The following is a 24,747-nucleotide window of genomic DNA, read 5'->3' on the forward strand; positions in this document are numbered from 1 at the left end:
ATTAATAAATCTCCAGCAACTTCCTGCTGTAACATGATGCCAATTTAGCTTGCCAAATCTCAGTCTGGTATATTTTATTCCTATACTGGAATTTTAAGAGCTAATGGAGAATGTCAAGTTAACTCTTATCAAAGTGGTAATGTCTACATCCATGCAACAGAAATACATATTTAGCTACGTTGGGATCCTCTGAAAGTTGGGCAATATGGCCAAATGATCATGTTAAACTAAAATTTCTAAAGAAATTTGCCTTCTAAATTGCGCTCTATTCTAATGTTGTTAATTATGAAGAACAAAGTGTCAGTAAGATGGAGTAAGGGGCACCTTTGCTAGCCTTTGCTATTTGGCACATCCAGGTTATCCAACATTCACAAGCACTACCACTGGCACATACGACAGAACCTCAGGCTGGGCAGGGAAGCCCAATCCACATATAAAAGAAGTTCTCTTCTATGTCCAATGCACCAAGTTGTCCATGCAGCCTTGGCTGAAGGACTTCCGCTAAAGGGACCACTCTGCTGAAGGACAGCTAGAATCTGCAGCATGTTTTCATTCCACCATGCCCAAGTCGGCCTTGCCCCACCTTCCCCCAGTGCTCCAAGCTCTGCTCCGGGGCCCAAAGAGAACAAACAGGGGTCATCTCTCTCACCTAGGGTTGCCCTGTGCCCCACACCCCTCCCCCCCCCAACAAAAGGGCTGCGTCTCTACTGCTTGATCCTCACCGAGCCTTCCCTAACCCGGCTGCCTTCCTGGGGACCCATTTCCCAGGTCCCTGGGTCACTTGCAGCAGCAGCAGCCCAAACCACATGCTGCAAAGTCTGTTGTGCACCAAGCCCTTCTTAAGAAGAGAGGCAGGCTCAATGGACAGCCATGTCCCCACTCCGCTCCTAATGAGCTCATCCGCTTGTTGAGGACTTGCTGCCCTGTTGCCTTAGAGTCCCCTCCCTTTTCACCTGGGAAGTGGGTGTGACTTTGCCTTTATCCCCTTCATTTCTTCACATTCTATACGGCCCAACTTACCAGCCTATTACAATCCTTGGGGAAGCTGACTATAATCCAACACTCCCTGTCCCACCATGGAAGCCGGAGGCCTTCAGGAAGGCACAGCTTGTATAACACAGGAACTCCGTGCCTCAGTTTCTTACTCAGAAAGACTCAAGTTCAATTCCTGCCACTGACACTTACTAGCTGTGCGATTCTGAGATGTCACTGCTCCTCTGCCTGCCACAGATTTCTCATCAGTAAAAAGAGGATAATAATAGCACCCTCCTCCCACCAAGATTTCTATGATGACCAAAGAAGATAACTCATATAATACGCTTCATGCACCTTGAAGGAACAAGGATTATTGTTATTTAAACTCTATGGTATCTTCAGCAAGATGATACATTTTTGATATCATTTCTCTATAAAGCTATTTGGCAAGTGGGATAAAGACCTTCAGTGTAAAGAGTATAGTCATCCAACAAGCACAAAAATCTTTGCAAAGGGAACACTTTTATAACAGAAAGGGATAAGGCACAGTGCAAATCTTAGAGAACAGAGTTATCACACTTATGTAAAAAAGAAAAGAAATAGGAATGTCCTCAACAAGGACTCCCCATTAACCTAAGCCCAACATTTAAAATAAAATTTAAAAATACAAACCCAAATTGACAATTCCCCAGCTCTGGAACATCTTTCAATCCTTGCTAACTGTATCATACTTCTGATTAATGTTTTAACATAGAAAACAACTTTATTTTTTCTACTCAAGCAAAAACCCTGAATGGCAAGAATCAATTAGCATTCCAATTTCCAAAGAGCTCCTGGAACAAAAAGTGAAGTATTGTTTACAAAAAAAAGGCTCAGGTTATGTGGGAATAAAATAAAAGAGAATGGGGGGGAAAAGTATTGGACTCTGAATCACAGAATATATCCATGTTTAAATAGAAACATTAACATCTGAGGCATCTCAAAAGTCTTAGTGTGGTTTTCAGCTGATGGACAATTGGCATTGTAGACAGAGAACTGGTCCTGGAATCAAGAGGACTCAAAAACATACTGAGTAAGTGACTTATTCTGTCAAGGAAGTCCTCTGAACTCTCAGCACTCCAGGAAACTCTCTAAGACCTTTTTGCTGCGTTGTTGTTCAATCATTTTTCAGTCGTTGATCCTATTTGGGGTTTTCTTGGCAAAAACACTGGATGTAGTTTGCCATTTATTTCCTTCTCCAGGTCATATTACACATAAATAAACTGAGATAAACAGAGTAAAGTGACCTGCTCAGGTCTGAGCTTAAGTGTCTGAGGCTAGATTTGAATTCCTGATTCCAAACTCTGTGTATCATGGCACCCCCAGCAATCCTTCAAGACCTTAATCTGTGTGATCTGCACTCATGGATGAACGAACTATCAATACTATGTGTATTGCATATCACTTGAATTGAAGACTCAACCTCTTCCCCACCTCAAAAAAATTTTTTTTAATTTAAAAGATATATTCTGAAATTAAATAAAATTTTGTTACTCTACTTAATTTTTAGGGCCTTTTTATGTGGGCATTATCATTTTATCAGGAAGAAAAGAGTAAATGGAAGGAAACCAGCCCATATGTACAGGGCAAGGGAAAAAAAGGAATAAAATTAAATAAATCCTAAAAAACATTAGCATAAGAAAAAATAATTCAAGATTGGTAGGTATGTGCTATCAGATTTATTTAGATAATAATTATCTTATTTAGATCCATCAAACAAAGCAAAATAGTCAATATCATGGCTAAAGACCATGAATTCACTTGCAAAAAGATGCTAGGTGTTTCAAGATTAAACTCCTTTCCTACTAAAAGTTGAAAAGCTCTTTCCCAGACTTCCCCAGCCCACCTGCATATGTTCTATTAAGTTCTACAGGACTCCCCCCCTCAAACTATTTAAAAGCTTCCTAATTTCCATTCCTAACCTGAAGATCAAGCATTAACACTTATTGTCATAAGTATCTTTCTTCTCACTACTGGTCTTTTCACAAGACTCATCCCCTTCCCCATAAGGTTACCATACATACCTCAAACAAACGTAGGTCAGCGGGAACTCTGTCTCCCACAGACAGACAAACTGTATCTCCTGGAACCAGATCCCGCGCAAGTGTATGTTCCAACCTCCCTTCTCGCACACTAGAATTAAAAATACCATTAGCAACAGAGAGGGCACTGCTCATTTTAAAAGAAATCTTCTCAGCAAGTCGAGGCTAAAATCATTACGATCATTACTATCATTAAGATGGTTCATATGACAGGAAATAATTTTAAGAAATGGAGTATCCAAAATATGCAATTTAAAAACTGAGAATTAGAAAAACTTAAAAGTCTTCTGTGACAGAAACTATAGTTGGGGCATAACAATATTTAAAGACTCTAAATTAAACTAAAACAATTAAGTCAATATTAAGTACATGGTTTCAAAAAATTCACATAATCTTTCCCACCTAGTTGAATCAATACCTTTTATATTATTAAAGATAGATCCATGATGAATTCATTCTAAAACAGTAATTCTCGACCTCCATTTTAAAAATAAGAAACATTCATGTCAGAAACAAGTCTTACCAATGACATTCCGGTGGTACAAGTTTACTCAATTCCTCAAGAGATTTTTCAGAACGATATTCCTGATAAAATGAGAAATACAAATCAAAGAATTAAAGAAAGATTCATCTTAACACAAACTCTGAGCCTTCCTTTTCTCATCTGAAAAATACCATCTAACCATCAGCCAAACTACAAAACAGATAAGTACAATATAAATGTAAACTAATAGTAGATCATGTCATGTAAAAAACAAAACAAGCAAAGTAATCACCAATAGTCAACTAGAAAGGCTTTTGCCTCTATCACTAAATTGGAAATCTCTCTCAATATTACATACTCCTTTCACTGAGGGCATATATTTCCTCAGAAAAGGGGTGTGAAAAAGATAAATTATAGTTAGTATTAACAATTTTATTGTTATTTAACAAAACTGTAAAGATGAGTTTGATGTGGGTCCCTAATTTTAATTTTTGAGAAAATTATGAATACTAATAAGTAAAAAATTCAGACATTTTAAATTGTTAAGAATCATGCCAATGGAGACTTGATTCAAGTAATATTCAGGTTAGGGTTCAATGGAGAGACAGCAGAAATAAGTGGCTGGCACAGTGTCATCATTATAAAGATCTGGAGACACGACAAATTTAATTTTACTCACAAGATCACAAAGAAAGAACATAAGCTTACTAAATGAGAACAAGCCTCCACCTGTTTTCCCCTAGTTTTTCATACAACTAAACTGAGGACAGGAGGATGCTCGGACTTTCAGAGGGTACAGAATTTCCTTTCACTTCGGTGATGGAGAGGGTGTCAAAGCTGCTCCTCCCTGCTCTACCAGCCCATCCAGGCCACCTGTCCATGATCCTACAAGTCACATATCCCACCTGGCCACTTATAATGCTGCTCCATGTGCTCATACACTAAGTCAGGCAGAGAGTCACTCTACCAAGCAGGTTTCTGCCTAACTTCAGGCCATATGGAAAGATAATTCAGAGAGAAAACTAAATCAACTGTTAGCAACTGTTAGGGAGTGTCCAAGGCAGGTGAAGATGAATGGAGTCGATAGCTTCATATAAATATGCCAAGTAAACAGGACCCAAGATCTCGCACCTTGACCCCCAAAGGCTAGCAGACACAAATGCCCATGGACCAAAGCCCAGGGTAGGACACAATCATGTTCCTCTTTTCAAATATTCCCATATCTGAATGAGGTCCACACTTCTACACTAATACTTCTATTTGTAGCTATTTATAAAGGATGAACAAGAACAAACACTGTGTCATTCTCTGAGCCCAACAGAGCATATCAAGAGCTCTCATGGAGGGACAACAGGACCCACCATAATTTTACAACCTTTTGACAAACACTAGAGGACATCCCATCTCCCATCCCATGGTGGTCCAACACCAGAAAGTTCTCAACCACAAGGGAATCAGAAATCTAATAAATATAAAAGGGCACAGGACAAGCAGAGGGTCTAATCTACTATTCTGGCGACTTTTTCTTGTCCATGGATAAGGAGCCCCTGCAATCCAGCCTAAACCATCACCCCATCCCTGCAATTTTGTCTAGAAAGACTTTTTTCACAACTGGAAAAGTCCGACCTCACCTCCCTTTGTCTCCCGTCTTTCTACAGGGAAGCTCTCCTTCCAGTCACAAGCACTCCCAGGTACAAGACAAGACCTCCCCCCGAATCCCTGCTTTTCTCTCTTGCGTGTCCTTCAGGTTTCTCTGTAAGAGATGGCTGAGAGGACGGGGTCTCAACCCAGCCTCTGGTGAGCCCCAAGGAAAAGGAGAGATACAGCACGAGAGGATTCAGCAGCTCTCCAGGGAGACTGAAACACTCCTGTCCTCCCCTCTTCCCTCCACCACAGTCCTGGGAACCACAGGATGGACCTTCAGACATCATGTCCTGGGGTGCTGGCATCAGGAACTCTAGCTCTTTGGAACACAAAGTCATGAACAGCCTCCTGAAGTGCTCCCATTCCCACCTCATCCCGTTCACCTTATCACTATTCCTCTCTCCAGGGCCCACCATCCCTGGTCTCTTCCTTTGGGAAAAATCATTAAATCAGTGTTACAATTACTGTCAACACTCCCCAAAATGTGTTACCTGATCTATCAGCTCCTAAAGAAGAGGGACTATTTCATTTGCATTTTTTAAAATCTGTCCTCCCTCCAATGAGCAGGACACTACTCACATACTATGCATTAAATAAATGCTTCTTATTCTGTCAGTTAGCCAATCTGAAATAGCAATGGGCTCTCTGATGGAAACCAAAAAATGATCAATGAAGATATACAAAAGCACTTCCTCACACACCATCACCACCACCTATAGGAAGTACCAGAATCTACCACCAGGTCCAGACACAGCTAAATACAATCTTTCTAAAGCTTTCAGATTCCATACTAAACACCAAATTAATAATGATTTAGCATTAAAATAGTACAAGTCAAAATCAATTTTAAAGTAGAGCTTGTAGGCAACAAAAACTCTTTCACAAATGGGACTTATTAAGGAAAAGTCAAAGATCTAAAAATAAATATTATTTCAATATTTATATAGAACACTTCATTATAAAATCCTAATTTTAATGTCAAACAAATCTGGCCGTGGGAAATTTTAAAATGTAGTTCTAATAATTTATTTGACATGTTCTATACATTAACAGACTACAACCTTTCGACTAGATCATTTTCACGGACATACAATGTGCCATAGACATACAACACATATATATAATGAGAGACTACTGAGGACTTCCTTATAAACAAACATTATTAGAAATATGGCACGATCAGTATAAAAGCTGAGAGATGGAGTGCTCCATGTAAAGGGCAGCAAGGGCAGTTGGGCCAGACCAGAGATGTCAAACTCAAATAAAAGGAGTTATGAGGGACTAAATCACTATGGTGGCAAGATGAATGGGATGGGGTGGGAATGGGAGCATTCCGGGCCTGCTCATGACTTTGTGTTCCAAAGAGGCAGAGTTCCCAATGCCAGGAGATTACACTTTCCAGGACATGATGCCTGAAGGTCCATCCTGTAGTTCCCAGGACTGTGATGGAGGGAAGGGGTCAGGCAGTGTTATGGACCCACCAGCTTCCACATAGAATGAATTTGGAAAACAGGTGAGAAGTAAATTGTGAAGGGCTCAAAAAGTCTCTATTTGATCCTAGAAACAATAAGAGTTTCTTGAATAGAGAAATGATGTGGTAAGATCTTTGCCTAAGTAAAATAAATACACTTTGGTAGCCATGTGAAGGACTGATTACAATGGGAGCATCTGAGAATCAAAAGCTACTTCAAAGGTACGAAGCTGCAAGGCTGGCAGGATGGTTGGGGTGTACTCAGCAGACATGGACATCTGGGGCAAGTGAAAGCCGAATTCTGTTCTGGACATGTTTAGTCTGAGATCCCTAAAGATCAACTGGTTTAAAATGTCTGGTGGTGAAAGAACAAATGAATAGTGCTGAGAGTCATTTATAGATGCAGCAGGTAATGAAGCACCACAATAGATATGTGGAGAGACGAGGGACTGGGACAAAGCCTAGAGGTAGGACATGGGGTGAGTGACCATCCATAAGCTGGGAAGTCAGGCAGAAGAATGGCTAGGAGAGCAGTCAACAGTGTTGGGCGCAGCAGGGAGGTCCTAAGAGGAGAGGATTGAGGAGAGATCCTGTGCATCTGGACTCCCAGGGACCAGTGGTAGTGACCACTGGGGGAGAGCAGTTTCCACCACTAAGGCCAGAGCCAGCCCGCAGAGAGATGAGGAGAGAAAGAAAGCAAAGCTCACGGCCTCTTTCTTCTCAGTAAAGGAGATAGAGACGTTCTTAGTTAAAAAGTGAAGGTGCAAGAGCAGCTGCCCTGCTGGGTGAGGACCAGCCAGAGACCCCAGCCCAGAGCACACCTACTCCAGCTTTGCTCATCAGCCAACTTAGGGGCAGAGGTGCATGGTAAGGGTGGGGCTGGCAAGGAGAGACAGGTGTGGAACTGAACAGCCAGACTGAGAAGAACCATAACAGTCAATATTCTGAAAGCACTTTACGGTCTGCAAGGTTGTCCCAAAAGTCTCCAGTGGTATGAGGCCATTAAGGGAGACCCTTTATCATCTCAGTCATTCCTTACAACTCTGCAGCAAGTGCTGTTAATATGCCCATTTTATACAGAAGATCCAAAATGAGATCCAAACATGGATCTGATCGCAAGCGTCCCACCTTCAAGGAAGCAAACACAGTTCAGGGGGAGGGTTCATGACAGTACTGAGGGATGGAGGAAGCAGAGCTCACAGTGAGGGTGAGGACAAGACTCGGAGGAATTAAGCAAAAGAGGAAGAGGAGTGTTTTGTTTTTGACAGTGGAATATACGGGGGCTGAGTGAAAGAACTTAGTTTTGGTCAATTCTGTGTATGGCTGAGATGAAGAAGAAAGTTCCTGGTTGTGAAGAGATTTAACAATTGGAAAGTAAGGGGGTCTCAAGGAGCATTAACAGGAATGTCAAAGCCCCTAGAAGTATAGAAGGGCAATGCACTTTAATAGAATAAGCTTCAAAGAAGTTGTTACAAAGGAGCTTTTTAAAAGTCTATTTCTATCGGAGTAAACTGACATCCTTATCATGTCTGCCTCAGAGATGAGGGAGCAAATCTGTCTGAGACTCCAAAGGGCTCACATAAATATGAAATATAGTTTGAAATGCACAATTCGGAACTTTAATTACTGTGGGCAGAAGACCTCCCTTTCTCCATTTTTGCCTTTCATCACTGATGCTTCACTGCAATCCTAGCACCTTTCAGTTGCTTTAACCTGTACCACTGGAGCTAAGCAACCTCTGAGCATGAAAAGTTATTAATGCAGCTCACAGGCACACTGGGTTCCAATGATCTGATTTTGATTGTTTTTTGTATCATATTGCAATGAAATACAGAACATTTCACAAAGGAGTAAAAATAGCATTGTAGGCCATGAAACTGATGAAAAGTTCTATAGAATATGAATTATTAACATGCCAAAATTCCAATCAACCAAAATAAAATTTAAGATCCACAGAATAGCATGAAATTGAGGCATAGATGAATAAGTTTGCAACCTCTTTAAGGTCCTAATCCAGTGATTCAATATTTGTGTATATGATGACATTCAGGGAAGAAAACAAACACCCCTCTCAATCACAGGTTCTGAGCCACTGTTCATCAATATTTAGATATTATCAAAGAGGAAGACATAAAGCAATATTCTTCCAAGATAACATTTAAATAAAATTTAGTTTACATTTGTTTACACCTACACTCACCAACATAAATAGAAAATCCTAGCATTTTTATTTCTGCATTATTATACCAACTCAAAACATGGAGGTTGCTCTTCGAAAATTTCACTCTAAGCTTTTTTTTTTATTTTTGTACCTACTTCAGTGGGAACCACTCTTTGATCAAATCAGAACATCCCACTGCTGGAGGAGAGAGAAAAACAGTCCCCCGGGGTGATGAGAAGCAGCTTAAGTTTTAAAAAAAGGAATTCAGTAAACAAGTGTACCATTATACTAAATGGATTAGTCATTATCCTTTTAGTCACAGAAATCTATAGAATTTTCTCCAAAGGGTCTCTCCACAAATACCCACAAATTTCTACCCTCCCTACTGGCTTTTTCCAGCTGACTTAACTCTGCAGAAGATGAAAAGTAACAGAATTAATCAAGTTCTAATACATAATCAGATTAAGAAAAAGAATTTTAAAATATTCAGCTATGTTTCTGGTCTTTTACTGCTTACTTAGTCTTGTTTTACATATTCTAAAAAGCTATGTGGCTACTCTGATTGAGACAGTGATCCAAAATAATTCCAAAGGACCCAAGATAAAAAAGTGCTATCCATCTCCAGAAAGATAACTGATGAACTCTGAGTACAAACTGAAGTGTAATTTTTTTTTTTGCTTTATTTTTTTTTTCAGGGGGAGGGGGAAATGTGGCTAATATGGAAATATATTTTGCATGATTTTACATACATAATTGGTATTATAATTTGCCTTCTCAGTGGATGGGAGGGAGAGTAGTGGAAGGAAGAGAGAGAATCTGGAACTCAAAATTTAAAAAGAAAAGAATGTTAAAAATTAATTAAATTAGCAAATAAGCTTTATTGCAATTATAAAAATAAAAAAAGTTAAATGTGTTCAATCCATTTGCTAAACTACTCATTTCTTAAACTGTTTATACCTCATTTTACTAGCCTTCAAGGGAGTCATGGAATTAAGCATTTTTTCCCACATCATGCCACATTTATCAAAAGCTGATTAAAATTTCATTTTCATGCTAGCAAACAGGTTGCTTACCTGAACAAAGGCAACTGTAACAACGATAAGTATTGCCTAAAAAACCAACATAAGAGCAGTTAGTCTTTTCAAAAAGAAAGTTATCCTCAAAAATCAATATTTAATATCTCTTGACATTAATACATATATCTACACACAGACAGCATTTCTAACTGTAATTTCCTTGGTGTAGGAAACTTTCAGGTGAGGAACTTGCTTCTTCTGAAGCAGCTCAGCTCCATTTCTGCACCTCTCAGTCCAAGAGCTACCCAGGGCACTGAGGAGCTCAGAGGTTTGCCAAGAGTCTTCCTGGCATTTGTAAAATAAATGAAAAGCTTTGTTTATGGACATGGTCATCTTGAGAATTACTCTATGGGATGAGGCACTTCTGGTCCTATGGAAAATGAGGCATGCTTTCTGTGACTAGGGAGCAGAACAGATACATTATATTTGTTGGGGAGGGAGTAGCATATGTGCCTCATCTGCCTGGCAAAGTCTGGCTGTCTCCGGAGCTGGGCAACTCTAACAGGGAAGTCATTCAGACCAGTGATACTTATACGTGGTCAATTGGACCCAATTTGCACATTTGACAAAACAAATAAGTAAGGCAAAGTAATTTTCAAATAATTTGTAGTTAGTTTTCTTAAGTCAACACTTTGTCTAACCATATTTTTCATGTGAGATATATCCATTCCTTTTGCATCCTCGGTATCATAGGAATACTTTGATACTTTGATCTTATTACTAGCTAAAACTATGCATTTAATTTAAGGGGGAAAGGACAAAAGAACAACTAAAAAGTCACTAATCACTTAAAAGTCAATGACTAGTCTCTATTAGAAAATCCACCAGGGAAAACAAGTTGGGTAGAAATAAAATAACTTGACCATTTGACATGCTATTGCTTTGAAAAATTGTATTTGTAACTCAGCACTAATCAAGTCTTTATCTCAGTCACACAAAATGAAATCTACAATGAAGGTGGAGGATTAAAATTGGTTCATTTTTAAAGTGGAACAATAAATCTGGTTTAAAAAGTATACCTTTAAATCTGTGACTAATGGGATACTAAAAATTTGGCATAGAGAAAATGAGAGATTTTACACTAAAAAAAAAATCCTGAACCCTTAAATAGGCTGTTGTTATGAAGAATAAGAGAATCTGTACACTAATTTCCTTAAACTATGGAACAAAGTCAAGCAAGAAACGTGTCATTTTTTTAAGAATTCAAGCATAATCAAAATTAAGAGCCAAAACTCTGCTTAAGCACAGGTTCCCATTCTAAAAACCCTTCTCATTCTTACCACAGTGATACTGACGGCATCATCAAACTGGTGCATTAACACGCTGATGACTGCAGAGGCCAGGAGCAGCATTATAAGGGGGTTTTTAAACTGAAATTAAAAGTAAAACAATTAACACTTGAGCTACATTTAGCAAGAACAAAGCTCTTTCAGAATGATAGTTTCCCACTTCAGAAAACATACAAGGGGCAGCAGAACTAGCAAACTGAGCCAGATCCACCACCAGAGTCCACCTTTTCAATAAAGGAGCAGAAGTCCTATAACTGGCTATTCCAAAGAAACAAAAATGTCTCTACCAGGGAAATATCCAAATTGTCACTCAACCACAAGTTTGTTGATTCTCCCTCAGGAAACCACAGTCTAGGGAGCCTGGCTATGTAAAAAAGACTGAAAACGAACTTTAAAAATTCTGAAATGACAAGAATGATGCTAGAGATTTGAATTTTCTGAAGATGAGGCTGAAAAAAAAAAAAAAAAGCACCTGTTACAGTGGAAAGGTTCACACCGGAAGAACTTTCCCGGTGACCTTGGAGAAGTTGATCTTCTCCACCCCCATCCACATCCACAGCTTTCCTTGGCATCTCTAGGCATTGTCCGCATTAGGCAGAGGGAGGGGGAAGACAATGGAGCTCTGCTTCATAGGAAGGAATGTGGATATTGCTGGGGCTTCTGGAGGGCAAAGCCTTGGCAACCCTACACCCACAACACATTCTCTGCTCCCATTGGAGAATTTTATGATGAGGATTTTTTAAGGTCACAGTCCTTTGCCTGGCATTCGAGGCACACGGCTGTCTAGCACTGCCTTCCAAGGATTTCACTGTTCCCCTTCAGGGATTCTCTCTTCCAGCCAAATTTTACCACTGTTTCCTGGAACACACCTCCTTTCTGCTGAATTTCTAATGATCCTATAAAGTCACCTCAGGCCCTGCCTGCCTGACCCAGCAGACCAGAAGCAGAGGGCCCACTGGCCAAGCAACTGTACTGCCAAAGGTCATCTGGGAACCCCATAGACAATGGACCCGTTTCTTAGCTAAACTTTCTACCTTTTCCCAGGGCCTAGCAAAAGGCACATCAGAGAGTGGGGCTGACTTTGGTCCAGTAAGATACAAAAGCAGAGGGTCAGAACCTTGCTGCCGAGTCACCTCCCACCTGCCACCCGAGAGACCAGGAGCAGTGAGGAGGCCACATTCTGTTTTCCCATTCAGCAAACCTTTTTCTTTAACTACTAGAGGAGAGGCAGAGAAACACATTATCAAATCATTTGATGATGAAATGCTTGTTATGAAGAAAGTGTATCATTTTTATGTTTTTAAAAAATTTAGTGTTTCCTTCAAAACTAACTAATCAAGTTCTGATTCAGAATCGTATTACTGACCCCCTCTAACTCATTATCAGACAGACAAATTTAAAAGAAAGGTTATTTGGACCCAAATGATTTTAAGACTATCCCTTCCCCCTTGGATAATGGCTAGAATGATCCGACAAGGAATCATCGATCATATACACCATTCCAACTCATCTTCATTTATGTTCCCCAACGACTATTAGTGGTATTGTCTCTATGTGAAGATGCCCAGTGGAAATGTCTACACATGGTATAAGAATTAAGATTCAACTTAACAATCCTCTTGAAATATAAAAATCAGCATTAGTATTTTGTACCATGAAGAAAAAAATTTCTAAATTGAAATGTAATGAGTGCTTCTGACAATGCCTGGGGGGCTAGAAGGAGGGAAATTTGTTTTGTTTAATTGACCAGGGGATGTTTAGTTTAGTTTAGTTTAGTTTTAATAATAGCTCTTTGCCTCTCAAAATACATACAAAGATAATCCTCAACATTCACTTTTGCAAAACCCCAAATTCTTCTCCCTCCCTCCCTCTTCCCCTTCTACTCCTCCAAACATACTGGAGAGATGTGTTTGAAAACAAAGGGGGCAGAATTTTACCTGAGATATGTACTTTTTCCACAGGGGCTCATCTTCACTAATGTCAAACTCATTCCATCCATGGAATGCTCGTCTGTGGCACACTTCACATTTGTTCAGACCATTCTGAAGATCAGCCTATCAGATTGTGCAGAATAAACTGTTATTATTTATAAAGCCAAATGTATGCTATTTAAGTTCTTTTATTTCTCAATGAAAGAACAGAAATGGTAGAAGTCGATTACAAGCTCTGTAAAAATGAAGTTACTAGCTTGTAAATTGAAATATCTGTTCTCTAAAACCGACAGGAAAAACTGAATATTCAATAAGTCACCAAGACCCAGTTTACAGATTTTTCTTTTAGTAGAACCAATGAAAAATACTAAAGTGAACAGAGATTCTCCACTTCTAGAGAGAAGAAAGCCATCAGCACCAGCAAATAGTCCATGTTTCCCAACTTAATTAATAGAAAATATAAAATATGTCTTGGGACTTGAAGAGACTTAATTATATTCCTCACATGTTGACATCAATTCTTGTGACATTATCACTGTCAACAACAACAACAACAAAACTAAAGAAGGAGCTGCAAGTCAACAGTCAGTAGTTTTCCCTGGTTAAAAGCTTCACAAATCCTAAACTATATTATTACTTTGCCAATTTAAGTGACTTTAAAATTTGGTGTATCAATATCAATCAATAAATATATGAAAAACAAATTCCATTTTTAAAACTATCTTCTATCATCATTTTCAGGATATATTAAAGTCCTCTGATATCAAAGGAAAAACATTTTCTACTTAAGATTTAGTGAAGAGAGTTTATAAAAGAGGTTATCTTAGTAAGAATATAAATATAAATAAAATAAAATGTATTTTATTATTTGGGGGAAAAATTAAATTTTAAGATTACATCCAAACAATTTTTACCCTGTCATCCTAAATTAAACCAGAATTTTTAAAAAGCAGACTGATGTCAAATAATATAAACTGACCTTATCAAAATCATTTTTAGTAGATTAGTTTCCATAATTTTGATTGAATATATCACAATCTAACTCATTTATTTTTTAATAACCAGAATCCCACTGCATCACTTACTTGAAGAATGCTTACAACTTCATTAACTGGTAATTCACTTGCTTTTTTTGATGTCAATACAGGAATCATTGTCTCATTTTCACCATTTGGTAACTTTTTAAAACGTGCAACCTGAGAAATAAAAAGAAAAATCTAGACATGCAAGAAGAACATGTATTTTATAACCATTAACAGGTGCTGTCTAGAATTTCTGCAAATTAAATTCCTACCACTTATTTTAAGGTTTTAATAAAGTAAGATTTATATGCTCAGACTTGACACCAGAAGAAGTGGTCTCATTATGCTAATAATTCTTCCTGGAATCACTGAACTAATTTTCAAAACTCAAAGCACACTATGATCCACAAAATAATACATTTCACAAGTTTAAAAAAAATTCCCTTTTCATAAAGCACTAAAAAATACGACAACAGATGTCTTACCTATCCAGTCCTGAGGATTGTTCATAATCCTCTAGCTCATTATCTCTAATGCATGGATAAGAGTGCACAGGCAAACTGAATGGAGGTGGTTTCTCACAGGAACAACTCCCTATATTAGTCACTTCACTGCCAGGGCCCCTCACTGACTGGCTGCCCTGCAGTGGCCCCCCAGAAGATTAAGCAGGGCATAAGGAACCTGGGCTGAGGCAAGAGCTGGTCTGGCACCAATTGGACTACATGTGGCTTCTACCACTTATGTCCCCTTCTACCCTCCCAGTTCCTCAATTCAACTCAGTCTCCACTGAACATCAGTCAGACAAGGTCACACCCTTAATCTCACCATTAACCAGTTCTTCCAGTTTCAATTTTCAAGATCAAAACTTCTGATATGCTTCCACTTGGCCAAAACTTCCCATCATTTGAACTTCCCTAGGCCTCATGCCTCCTAAAATTGTTCTGTGCTCCTTAAAACCTCCAATCTCCACTCCCACTACCCCCAATACTTTTTCACACTCTAATTCCCCTCTAATTTCACTTTCTTCCCTCCTTAACCTTGAGTAACTAGCTCAATTCCAGAGTTCTCCTCTTCCCTCAAACTCCTCAGCATCCTTGTCCAGTCTCAGGTTATTATTTGCCAAACTTCGGGCTGGTTTATTGCTATCATCTGCCAAACTGACACTGCCCTATTGAGCCCCACTAGGAATCTAGCTTTCTTTTGCTTCTCTATCTCCTGTACAGAGCTTTTCAAAGCTTAGGTAGGGAAGTGAATTCCTTCCCCTTTAGAACAGTTGCCTTTGTGTCTTTCACAGCTTTTCAATCTTAGAATGACTTCTTTTTTGGAGCTGTGCTTCATAGGATCTTTACTATCCTTTCTCTAAACACCTTGACTTTATCTATCTCCAAAATCTAAAATTCATATCAGCTTATGGCCAGGTTGCCTCTCCTTTTCTCTGATCAAAATTGAGAAGAGAGCGAGTGGTTCTATTTGCCTTCAAGGTACCCATTATTTCCAAACCAGAAACTAGTCCCTCCCTTTAAGGAGGAATCAGTTTTGGTACAGATTTTTCTCTCTCTTGATTTCTCTGCATTTTGAGGAAGGAATTATTTTTAAGAAGGGCTAGAATTCTATTGGTTTAAAAAACAACAACAAAACTAATATATGTGAAACACTACCATTTCTATGTAAAAGAAAATAATATGCAAACTTTTTCTGGTCTGGTACAAACAAAAGTTTAATCAAAAAATGTAGCTACCAAATATAGTACCTATCTTCAAGCTGTTTTAAGTATTTTATTATAAGTCTTAAAACATCACATAACTGAGCTAAAATAATTATTAATATGCAAACATACCAAAGTCTTGGTACTTTTACTACTAACAGGTAGTTGACTTGAATTATACTTACTATGTACATATAAATATAGTACACGCATAGACACAAAAATAAACCTAAGTATCCACCTATGTAGGTTAGTATTCACATACATATACAATTTCTATATAATTATATAAGCTCTATATATGTTAATTTCAATAAAAGAAAATACCTTTGTAACTATTTGAGAGAAAACTAATAGCTTTCACTTTAATGGCAAATCTTTAAATGCAATTGGGTTTTTAATGTAAATACTCATTTAACTTGAAGCATATCTGGTTTTTCTCCACTATTTGTTCTCCCAACTCCCAATCCTTGGCATTCAACGGAAAAAAAGAGAAAGGTCCCTTCTATAAAAGAAAATGGCTTTTGGTAAATTTAGCTTAGCATTTTTTATAAAGCTATCTTTTATACTTTCCTATCTGCATCCAAAGAAATGTATCTTGGTGGTCTTCTAATACTCCTTATTATAAAGTCTAAAATTCTCCTACATAATCTGATTATAAAATAAATACTAACAAATGAGTCTAATAAAACCAGATTCTGAGAAAAACTTATTTAAAAAGGAAATCAAAAATTGTGCTACCCACAAGGAAAGGTAACCTCTGAGGTTTATCTGAATGAAGCAGAGATATTATATTATTTCATGGATAATATGGACAAGTGATAAACACTCCTATGATGTTCACTAGTACTCAAGCTGAATGCACCATAACACTGTGGGGAGCATGAACAAGAAGCAGAGAAGATGGATTCCATGGCGGGAGTCAGAAGAGAAATTCCCAGCCAGAGAAAGCCAGGAGACAGCGCCGTGATTCAGTCATTTTTACTGACTGGCATACTTCCCTCATTCTACAGAGAAGCTAAGTTGCCTGAATAAGAACTGTCTGCTTTTCATCTGTGCATTCCTAGCACTTGGCCCAATGCCTAGTTTGCATAAGGATAAAGAGATACAATTTAGCCCAGGGAAATAAATCAACTACAAAATGACAAATTTCCTGAAGACAAACATCCTGAAAAATGACAAATTGCTGATATTCTACTATTTGGCACAATAAAATCTAGACAACCAAACAGAAAACTAATACATCAAGACTTGGTAATTTTTCCAGAAGATTCTCTCAAAGTAAGTGCGTATTAGGAAGCAAAAGATGGAAAAAAGCAACTGAAAAAGAAGATCGTATCTAATTTTAAGGGAAGAGCTATGATGACAGATGTCCATTCACTAACTCCAACTATCAGGAATCCAAATAGTGGTAGAAAAAAGTCAAGATTCAAGAAAAATCTCCAGAAATTTGTCCAAGAAACCAGACACTGGAATCAATGTTTTAAAAGCAGAAAAATCAAAATTTTGCTTCTAAACAAGATAGATTTGTTAGTCTTTCTAAACTGAGAACAGTATTTCAAAAGTCCTTAATGTTCTACTTTTCTTATAAGAAAAAAAGAACTCAAATCCTGAGCAGTTAAGGTACAAGCACTTAGGAACTCCTTACCACTGAGTACTACCACTTCTGTTCTAAATGATTATAAATTCTCTTGCTATAAAACAGAATGAGAGTGTGTCGTATGTGTCGTATATAACAAACCTTCATTTCTATACTCATCTGTTTGATCTGAATTCTAAAAATGATAAAGAAAAATTGTAAAGTTACCCAGTGAATTGGCTTTCCTAAAATTATGGTGCAAACATAATTTTTTGTATAATTTGATAACCAAAAGATAATGTTTGCTCTCCAATAGTGTCTCCTATTCCAAAGAGGATAGAACTCAAGTTCTAAGGATACTAAAAATCATTGGCAAGGACTAAGGGGAAGCATAGTCAGGGTTCCAAGAGTCTCAGAATTGAGAATTTCAGTAATCTATTTATTATTTATTTATTTATTTATTTTTGCTGAGGCAATTGGGGTTGTGACTTACCCCTTTGGGGTAAGTGTCTGAGGTCATATTTGAATTCAGGTCTTCCTGACTTGGGCTGGTGCTCTTACCCACTACATCATATAGCTGCCCCTATAACCTTTTCTTATAGGGCTCTAATCAATAGAAAGTGACTATAACTATGTATCTATATATATATATGCTATCAAAAATCTGTTAAATCTGGTTTAGTAAAAATAATCACGTATACAAATAGAAGGCAATTTGGAACTAGGTTAATAAAATGACAAAATGTCCACATCCTTTAACCCAGAGGTTCTAATACTAGCTTTATATCCCAAGGAGGTCACAGATAAGAGCAAAGTCCTCATATTCCTAAAATATTTATAATAGCACTTCTTTATGATAGCAAAGAATTGTGTGTGTGTGTTTAGAGATACTATTTCAGATCTTGTAAGCCATATTGTCAACACTGGAAGACCGGGGAAAAGAAGATGGGCACAATTACCCCAAAACAATTCAGCCTACTTTCTTCCTCCTCTCTTTGATTCTGAGCCAAGTTTATTATACATACTCAGTACTGGATCATGATATGTATACTGATGAACTGGATCTATGACTTGTTCACAAATTACACATCATTCTTGGCAAAAGGCATTTCTCATATATTTAGATTTTCCTGTGTGAGTAATAATATTAATAATATAGCGCTTTAAGATTTGCAAAGCACTGAACATGTTCTATCATTTGATCACATTTGGCTAAGAACAAATCGTAGGTGATTATGGACCTTAGGAGGTTCTGAAATATTCCAGGGCTTGATGTTATCAGCACAATGCTATCTTCTAACAGAAATTGGGAGTGGTGGTGAGGGGGAAGGTCACCATTTATAACTAATCTCTTGCCATTTAGCACAGTATCTGACACATAGTAGACAGTTAATGAATGTTGACTGTCTGATTGATTGACTGACTCTTCACCAGACATCTTCCAAAACTGTCTTGACTAAAATCTACATTTTATGATTCACTTAACAAAATGAAAAAAGTTAATTTACATCCCTCAAGAAACCTCATAGTATTTAAAATATCCCTGGGAGACACCTCACTGGAGGAGTCTTTAAGTCAATATCAAACTGTTCTATCAAATCAAAACTATTTTATAGTTAAAATCAAGTACTGTTTTCTTTATATTTTTCAGTTGATTGTGTGAATATAAAGCCACACCATGATGTAGAATGTCAATTGCATAAGTGTGCCTACTCCCTTCTCATAACTTCAACAATAATGCATGTATAGACTCTGTTCATAAAAATCTTCTCCATTAATTTAAAAGAAAGATTAGATATTCTTAAAATTAGCTTCAGTGCCTAGACAATGTTGGGCAATCAAAACAGGTATACACATCAGAAGTTATTTAAATTTTCTAGCTAGCCTATGATATTAACTAGATCTAAGATTTTTCCAAGGCATTGGTATTTTCCCTTCTTTCAGATACCTTAAAAACAAACTATAATATGGCTTTAATTTTTTGCTCAGCAGTAGGTGGAAGTGGAAGGAAAGACTGCCCCCAAGCCTCCTTTAGATATATCCTAGTACTAAATCCAGCTGCTCTTCCCATCTGTTTGTTTGTTTTTAATTCCATTTCCTCATACAACACACACTCAGATTAATATGTGAAGAATCCAAATGGTGTTTCCATTTTTCTTGATAAGAAGAATCTGATAGAAAATCTTTGCAGATCTCTCTCATTTTTTAAGTAGGTCTATAATCCATTCAATTTCATCCTTAATTATCCTCAGGATAATTTGCATTCCTTGAGTTAGTCAAAATAAATTTCACCAGGAACCTAAGCAAAGCAAACCACAACTCTCATTCTATACTCCAAGTCCTCCATTTGTCAATCAGAACAACAGTTTGCTCTCTCAATAGTTCTCTGGAACTATGATTAGTCATTGCACTGATCAGAGTTTGTATTTCTTTCAATGTTGTTTGATTTTACTATATTATCATTGTATAAATTCTCCTGGTTCTGCTCACTTCACTCTGCAACTGTTCATACAAGTCTTCCCAGGTTTCTCTAAAACCATACCCTTCATCATTTCTTACTGCACAAAAATATCCCATCACATTTATACACCAAAACTTGTTTAGTCACTAGTTCATGGACCTCTCAGATTCCCATTACTAATCACTTGAAAAAGAGCTATATTTTTGGAACATCCTCTATTAGTTTTTGTTTTGTTTAAAATTCAACTCTCCCTTAATTTTTCCTCTCTCTCATCCCCCCTTCTCTTTTTTCTGCTCCACTTCCCAGTTGGATGAAATGTATTTTTGTATGCAAGTTTATGTATGTGTATTCTTCCCTCCTTGGACCAGATTCATATAAATTAAGATTCAATTATCAACCGCTCCACTTCCTCCTCATTTGTCTAACTTTCTACTTGAGCACCTTGATCATGAAATAATTTCCCCTCTCTTTCCATTCTTTTGTTATGATCACCCAGAACCACTGCTAGATTCTGTCAAATTAGATTCACTCAGAGACCTCTTTCTGATGATGACAGGATTTAGAGGAGCCACACTGGATATCTGCTCAGATTGAAATATTACCATGGTTAGTTCTCTGTGACCATTCAGTTGAGATTATGTGTGGCTCCTCACTCCTGTACTTAACCTTCAAAGCTTCTCCTCAGTTCTGGTCTTTGGTCACAATATTTGGAATTTCTCTCATTCTCTCATCCCAGTAAAGGTCCATTCCCCCAGGCCTTCTTCTTACATTATTACACTCAATTTTGCTGGGTAAGCTATTCTTGACAGCAAAATTCTTTGCCTTGTGGAATGTAATAATCCAAGTTTTCCATTCCTTCCTACTAGTGGTAGCTAAATTATGTGTGATTGTGACTATAGCTCACTCATACTTGAATTCTTTCTTTCTGGCTGCATGCAGTGTTCTTTCTTTGACTTGGAAGCTCTAGATTTTACTTATATTCTTGAGAGTTTTCCATTTGGGAGTTTCATTCAGAAAGTAGATTCTTTCTATTTTCACTTTGTCCTCTAGTTCTAACAGATCTGGGTATTTTTCTTTTAAGATTTCTTGAAACAGAATGTCTAGGCATTTTTCTAGGTCATGGCATTAAGTTAATCCACTAATTCTTCATTTCTCCCCCCAAGTCAATTGTTTTTGCTATGATATATTTCACAATATCTTCTTTTTTTTTTTCCCTTCAGTCTTTCACTTTTGTGGAGTCATCAGATTCTTTTTGGTCCATTCTAATTTTCAGAGAACTATTTTCTTGAGTAAAGTTTTGTGCCTCCTGAACCATGCCATTAATTCCCTTTTAAAGTTATTCTTCAGTAATTCTCATTTCATTTTCAATTCATTCCTCTTCATTCCATTTATAAAAATACATTAATTCATGCTTAATTCATCTCCTCCAGGAATGACAGCTGAATCTGTGACTATACTGTGTTTTCCTTTAAAATAAATGTTTTGCTATGTATACCCTTTGATCCAACAGTGTCTCTTACTAGACTTGAATCCCAAAGAGACAATAAAAGAGGGAAAGAGACCCATATGTGCAAAAATATTTGTGGCAGCCCTTTTTGTAGTGGCAAGAAACTGGAAACTGAGTGGATGCCTATCAGTTGGAGAATGGCAGTATAAATTATGGTATATGAATGTTATGGAATATTATTGTTCTATAAGAAATTATCAGCAGGATGATTTCAGAGAGGCCTGGAGAGACATGAATTGATGCAAAGTGAAGTAAGTAAAACCAAGAGAACATTGTACACAACAACAGCAAGATTATATGATGATCAATTCGGATGGATGTGGTTCTTTTCAACAATTAGATGATTCAGGCCAGGTCCAGTGGTCTGTTTACCAGAGAAAACTGGGAACTGAGGGTGAATCACAATATACTATTTTTACCCTTTTTGCTGTTGTTTGCTTACATTTTGTTTCCTCATTTTTTTTCCTTTGTGATCCGATTTTTCTTATGCAGCATGATAACTATGGAAATATGTATAGAAGAATTGCACATTTAACATATATTGGATTACTTGCTGTCTAGAGGAGGGGGTGGGAGGAAAGGAGGGAAAAAATTTGGAATACAAAGTTTTGCAAGGCTGAATGTTGAAAATTATCTATGCATATGTTTTGAAAATAAAAAGCTTTAACCAAAAACAACAACAACAACAAAACTATCTAGTAGAAGGCAATGACAAACTACTCCAGCATTTTTTGTCAGAAAAATTCCAAAAAGGGCCAGGAAAAATCAGACACAATTAAAACGACTGAACAACATCAAGATTTAGATGAGCTTTGAGTGAGATTCTAAGATGAAAACAAATGGTTGAACATTTTTTTAAAGCACATTTAATTAAGATGAGTAGTTTTGTTGTTGTTTTTTTTTTTTTTTTTAACTGCTGACGTTAGAGCTAAATCAGATCTGGATTTGGGCTCCAATTTTAATACCAACAATCTGTAGACCTTTCTCTCTCAAAAAATAATGGGGATAATATTAAAGTGAGAAGATATATGCAAATAGCATCCCAAACCTTAAGATGCTATTCAAATGCAGCACGAGATTTTTATGTTTTAAGTCATCAATAAACATGCCTTAAAAAAAAAAAAAAAAAAAAAGATGTTTTGGTATGCTTCTCTTCTGGATTTGTCTTGAGCATCCCTTTTGCCATAGGAGCTTTTTATGATGGAAATTCTTTTTTTGTTTGCTCACTCCTCTATCCCGACTTTGGACTCTGGGCACTGCATGCTTCTGAGGGGAAGTTCTGGGTTGGTCCTCATGCTGCTTTCTTGGGACATTGGATGTCACATTATTTCAGGGTCTCAGGTACAGGCAGCTTGGGTTGGGGATCTGGCAAGTTTTCAGTACTGCCCTCTTGTACAAATTCCTTATCTGAATCTGGGTCTGAGCAACAACAGACTGACTCTGGATTTGGCTCCTATCAGCCAGCTGGGGAACTCTGCTAGCTCAGAGTGACAGGCTCTAGGTCCTCCTTTTGGTATAGAATTTCTGTCCTAACAATTCCTCTGCAGACTTCAGACTGCTACAGAAGGTGGACATCAGACCCACTCCTGCTCTTAGTGTCTGGGGACACATGGCTGCCATTCCCTTCTGAATGAGCAACTTCTCCTGTGAGATCCTTAACCTAGAATTCACCTGCCTGGGTGCAGTCCCCTTTCTTAGGTCACCATGGATCTCTGATTTAGAACTAGGCAGGAAGTAACAAATCTGCCCATCGGCACCTGTCATTGTGCTCCACATGGGTGCTCTCAGCACAATGTGTGTTCCCTATGTGGTGTGCTCCTGGCCAGACCCCAGTGCCTACACATCTGTATCTGCCTATGCCAATTTAGGTTAGAAAAATGACTCACTGTGATGTTTTCTTGGATTTCTCCATCAGGGTTTGGCGCATTTTTTAGACTTGTCTAAAAGAACTGGGAGGGGGAGAATCTCAGTAAACTTCTTCCTGCTATTCTGCCATTTTGTATCCATTCTATCCTGGACAGTGTTTCTATGTGTAATTTCCCAGCATTTCTTGGGCAGGTTTTCCTAAATCCTGAAAAAAATCATCTGAAAAATCTGGGAAAAGGATTATATAATTTCCCAGGAGAATTAAAAATGATCAACACAGAGATGTTACTAGTTCAAATGAAACCACCACTGTTAAAGCAAAAGCAAAAGCATGGAATGCTGACATGTGGAATTGAAAATTAAGGTCAACATTTACCAAAACTGGAACAGACACATGAAGGAAAGAAGTGGTAATGCTTATGACTGTCACCATGCTTTAAGTGTGTGTTCAAAGACTTGTTTGCTGCTAACAATGAGTCATTCTTGCAAATAAATATCAATGTTAATAAACAAAAAATGCTTTACAAAAATTCTATGAGCAAGAAATAAGCTTTAGAAACAAATTAAGTCCTTATGTTGGCAATTTTGACAGGTAATTCTGTATAATGTTGTTAACCTTATTGGGAAATCTGAACTATTTTATGCAAATGCTACCCAATAAAGTCTGCTGGTATTTTCCAGTGTTTGATTATTCATTACTAGCCACAGAGTTTTTTTTGTATATGCTACTAAACTTACTATTACTTATCGACTAGACAAGTATGTTAGATATCTGTAACAAGTGAAGAATATGAATACTGTCAGAAGCATTTTAAGAAAGCAAAAGAAATCAACTTGTTGCCAGATAAATTTTAAAACATCATCACAATACATCCATTTGTGATAACATACTGTGCATTTATTATTCTTATCTTTTTTAAAAATAGAAAATTTATGGAACACTTTTAGTATAAATATCACAGAAGAATGATTCATTGTTTACTATTGTGTTACTCATTATTACCTGGAAATACAAAAAGTTATGGAAAATACAAAATAAGTTGATTTTAGGAAACACCAAGAATTCTTGGGAATTCCCTATGCTTATTATCAAATGTCAAAGATGGAAAACCTGGCAAAAGTAGAGATGAAATGTTATGTGCAAGAAAAGCAGGCAGACCAGCTAGAGGCTGCCTGTAGACCAAATAGAAGGGAATAATACATAAGGAGACTATGAAAGCAAGACAAGATCAAGGTGTGAGAAGTGATAAGTGCTGAAGAATAAGTATTTGACCCTAGAGATAATTGTCTGAATGGGAAGGGTAGTCCTGTTCTATCTGTGCTTTGCAAAAACTTTGGCACCTTTAAAGATGAATTAGAGGGGTCAAGATACTTCAGGCAACTAAACAACACACACCAAGCACCATGCTGGGTCCAAGGAACATAAATAATCCCTCTTCACAAGGAATTTATATTTTAATAGGGAAACACACACCAAAGCAGATGATTAGGCCAT

The 24,747-nt window shown here is 37.5% G+C and overlaps 1 protein-coding gene across 6 annotated transcripts in view; it reads right to left on the reverse strand.

Annotated features, from left to right (window-relative positions):
- Positions 1 to 24,747, reverse strand: part of ATP2C1 (ATPase secretory pathway Ca2+ transporting 1) — a 156,700-nt gene that overhangs the window by 62,524 nt on the left and 69,429 nt on the right. For all 6 annotated transcript variants that reach the window (XM_031940210.1, XM_031940207.1, XM_031940206.1 and 3 more), the window contains 6 exons: positions 14,198 to 14,308; positions 13,119 to 13,235; positions 11,173 to 11,262; positions 9,890 to 9,925; positions 3,580 to 3,641; positions 3,039 to 3,147 (listed from right to left, as the gene is read on the reverse strand). In XM_031940210.1, coding sequence (XP_031796070.1) covers positions 3,039 to 3,147; positions 3,580 to 3,641; positions 9,890 to 9,925; positions 11,173 to 11,262; positions 13,119 to 13,235; positions 14,198 to 14,266 — 483 coding nt within the window. In that variant the 5' untranslated portion in view covers positions 14,267 to 14,308. The remainder of the gene's footprint in view (positions 1 to 3,038; positions 3,148 to 3,579; positions 3,642 to 9,889; positions 9,926 to 11,172; positions 11,263 to 13,118; positions 13,236 to 14,197; positions 14,309 to 24,747) is intronic.

This window comes from Sarcophilus harrisii, chromosome 5, assembly GCF_902635505.1.
Source record: "Sarcophilus harrisii chromosome 5, mSarHar1.11, whole genome shotgun sequence".
Taxonomy (NCBI): domain Eukaryota; kingdom Metazoa; phylum Chordata; class Mammalia; order Dasyuromorphia; family Dasyuridae; genus Sarcophilus; species Sarcophilus harrisii.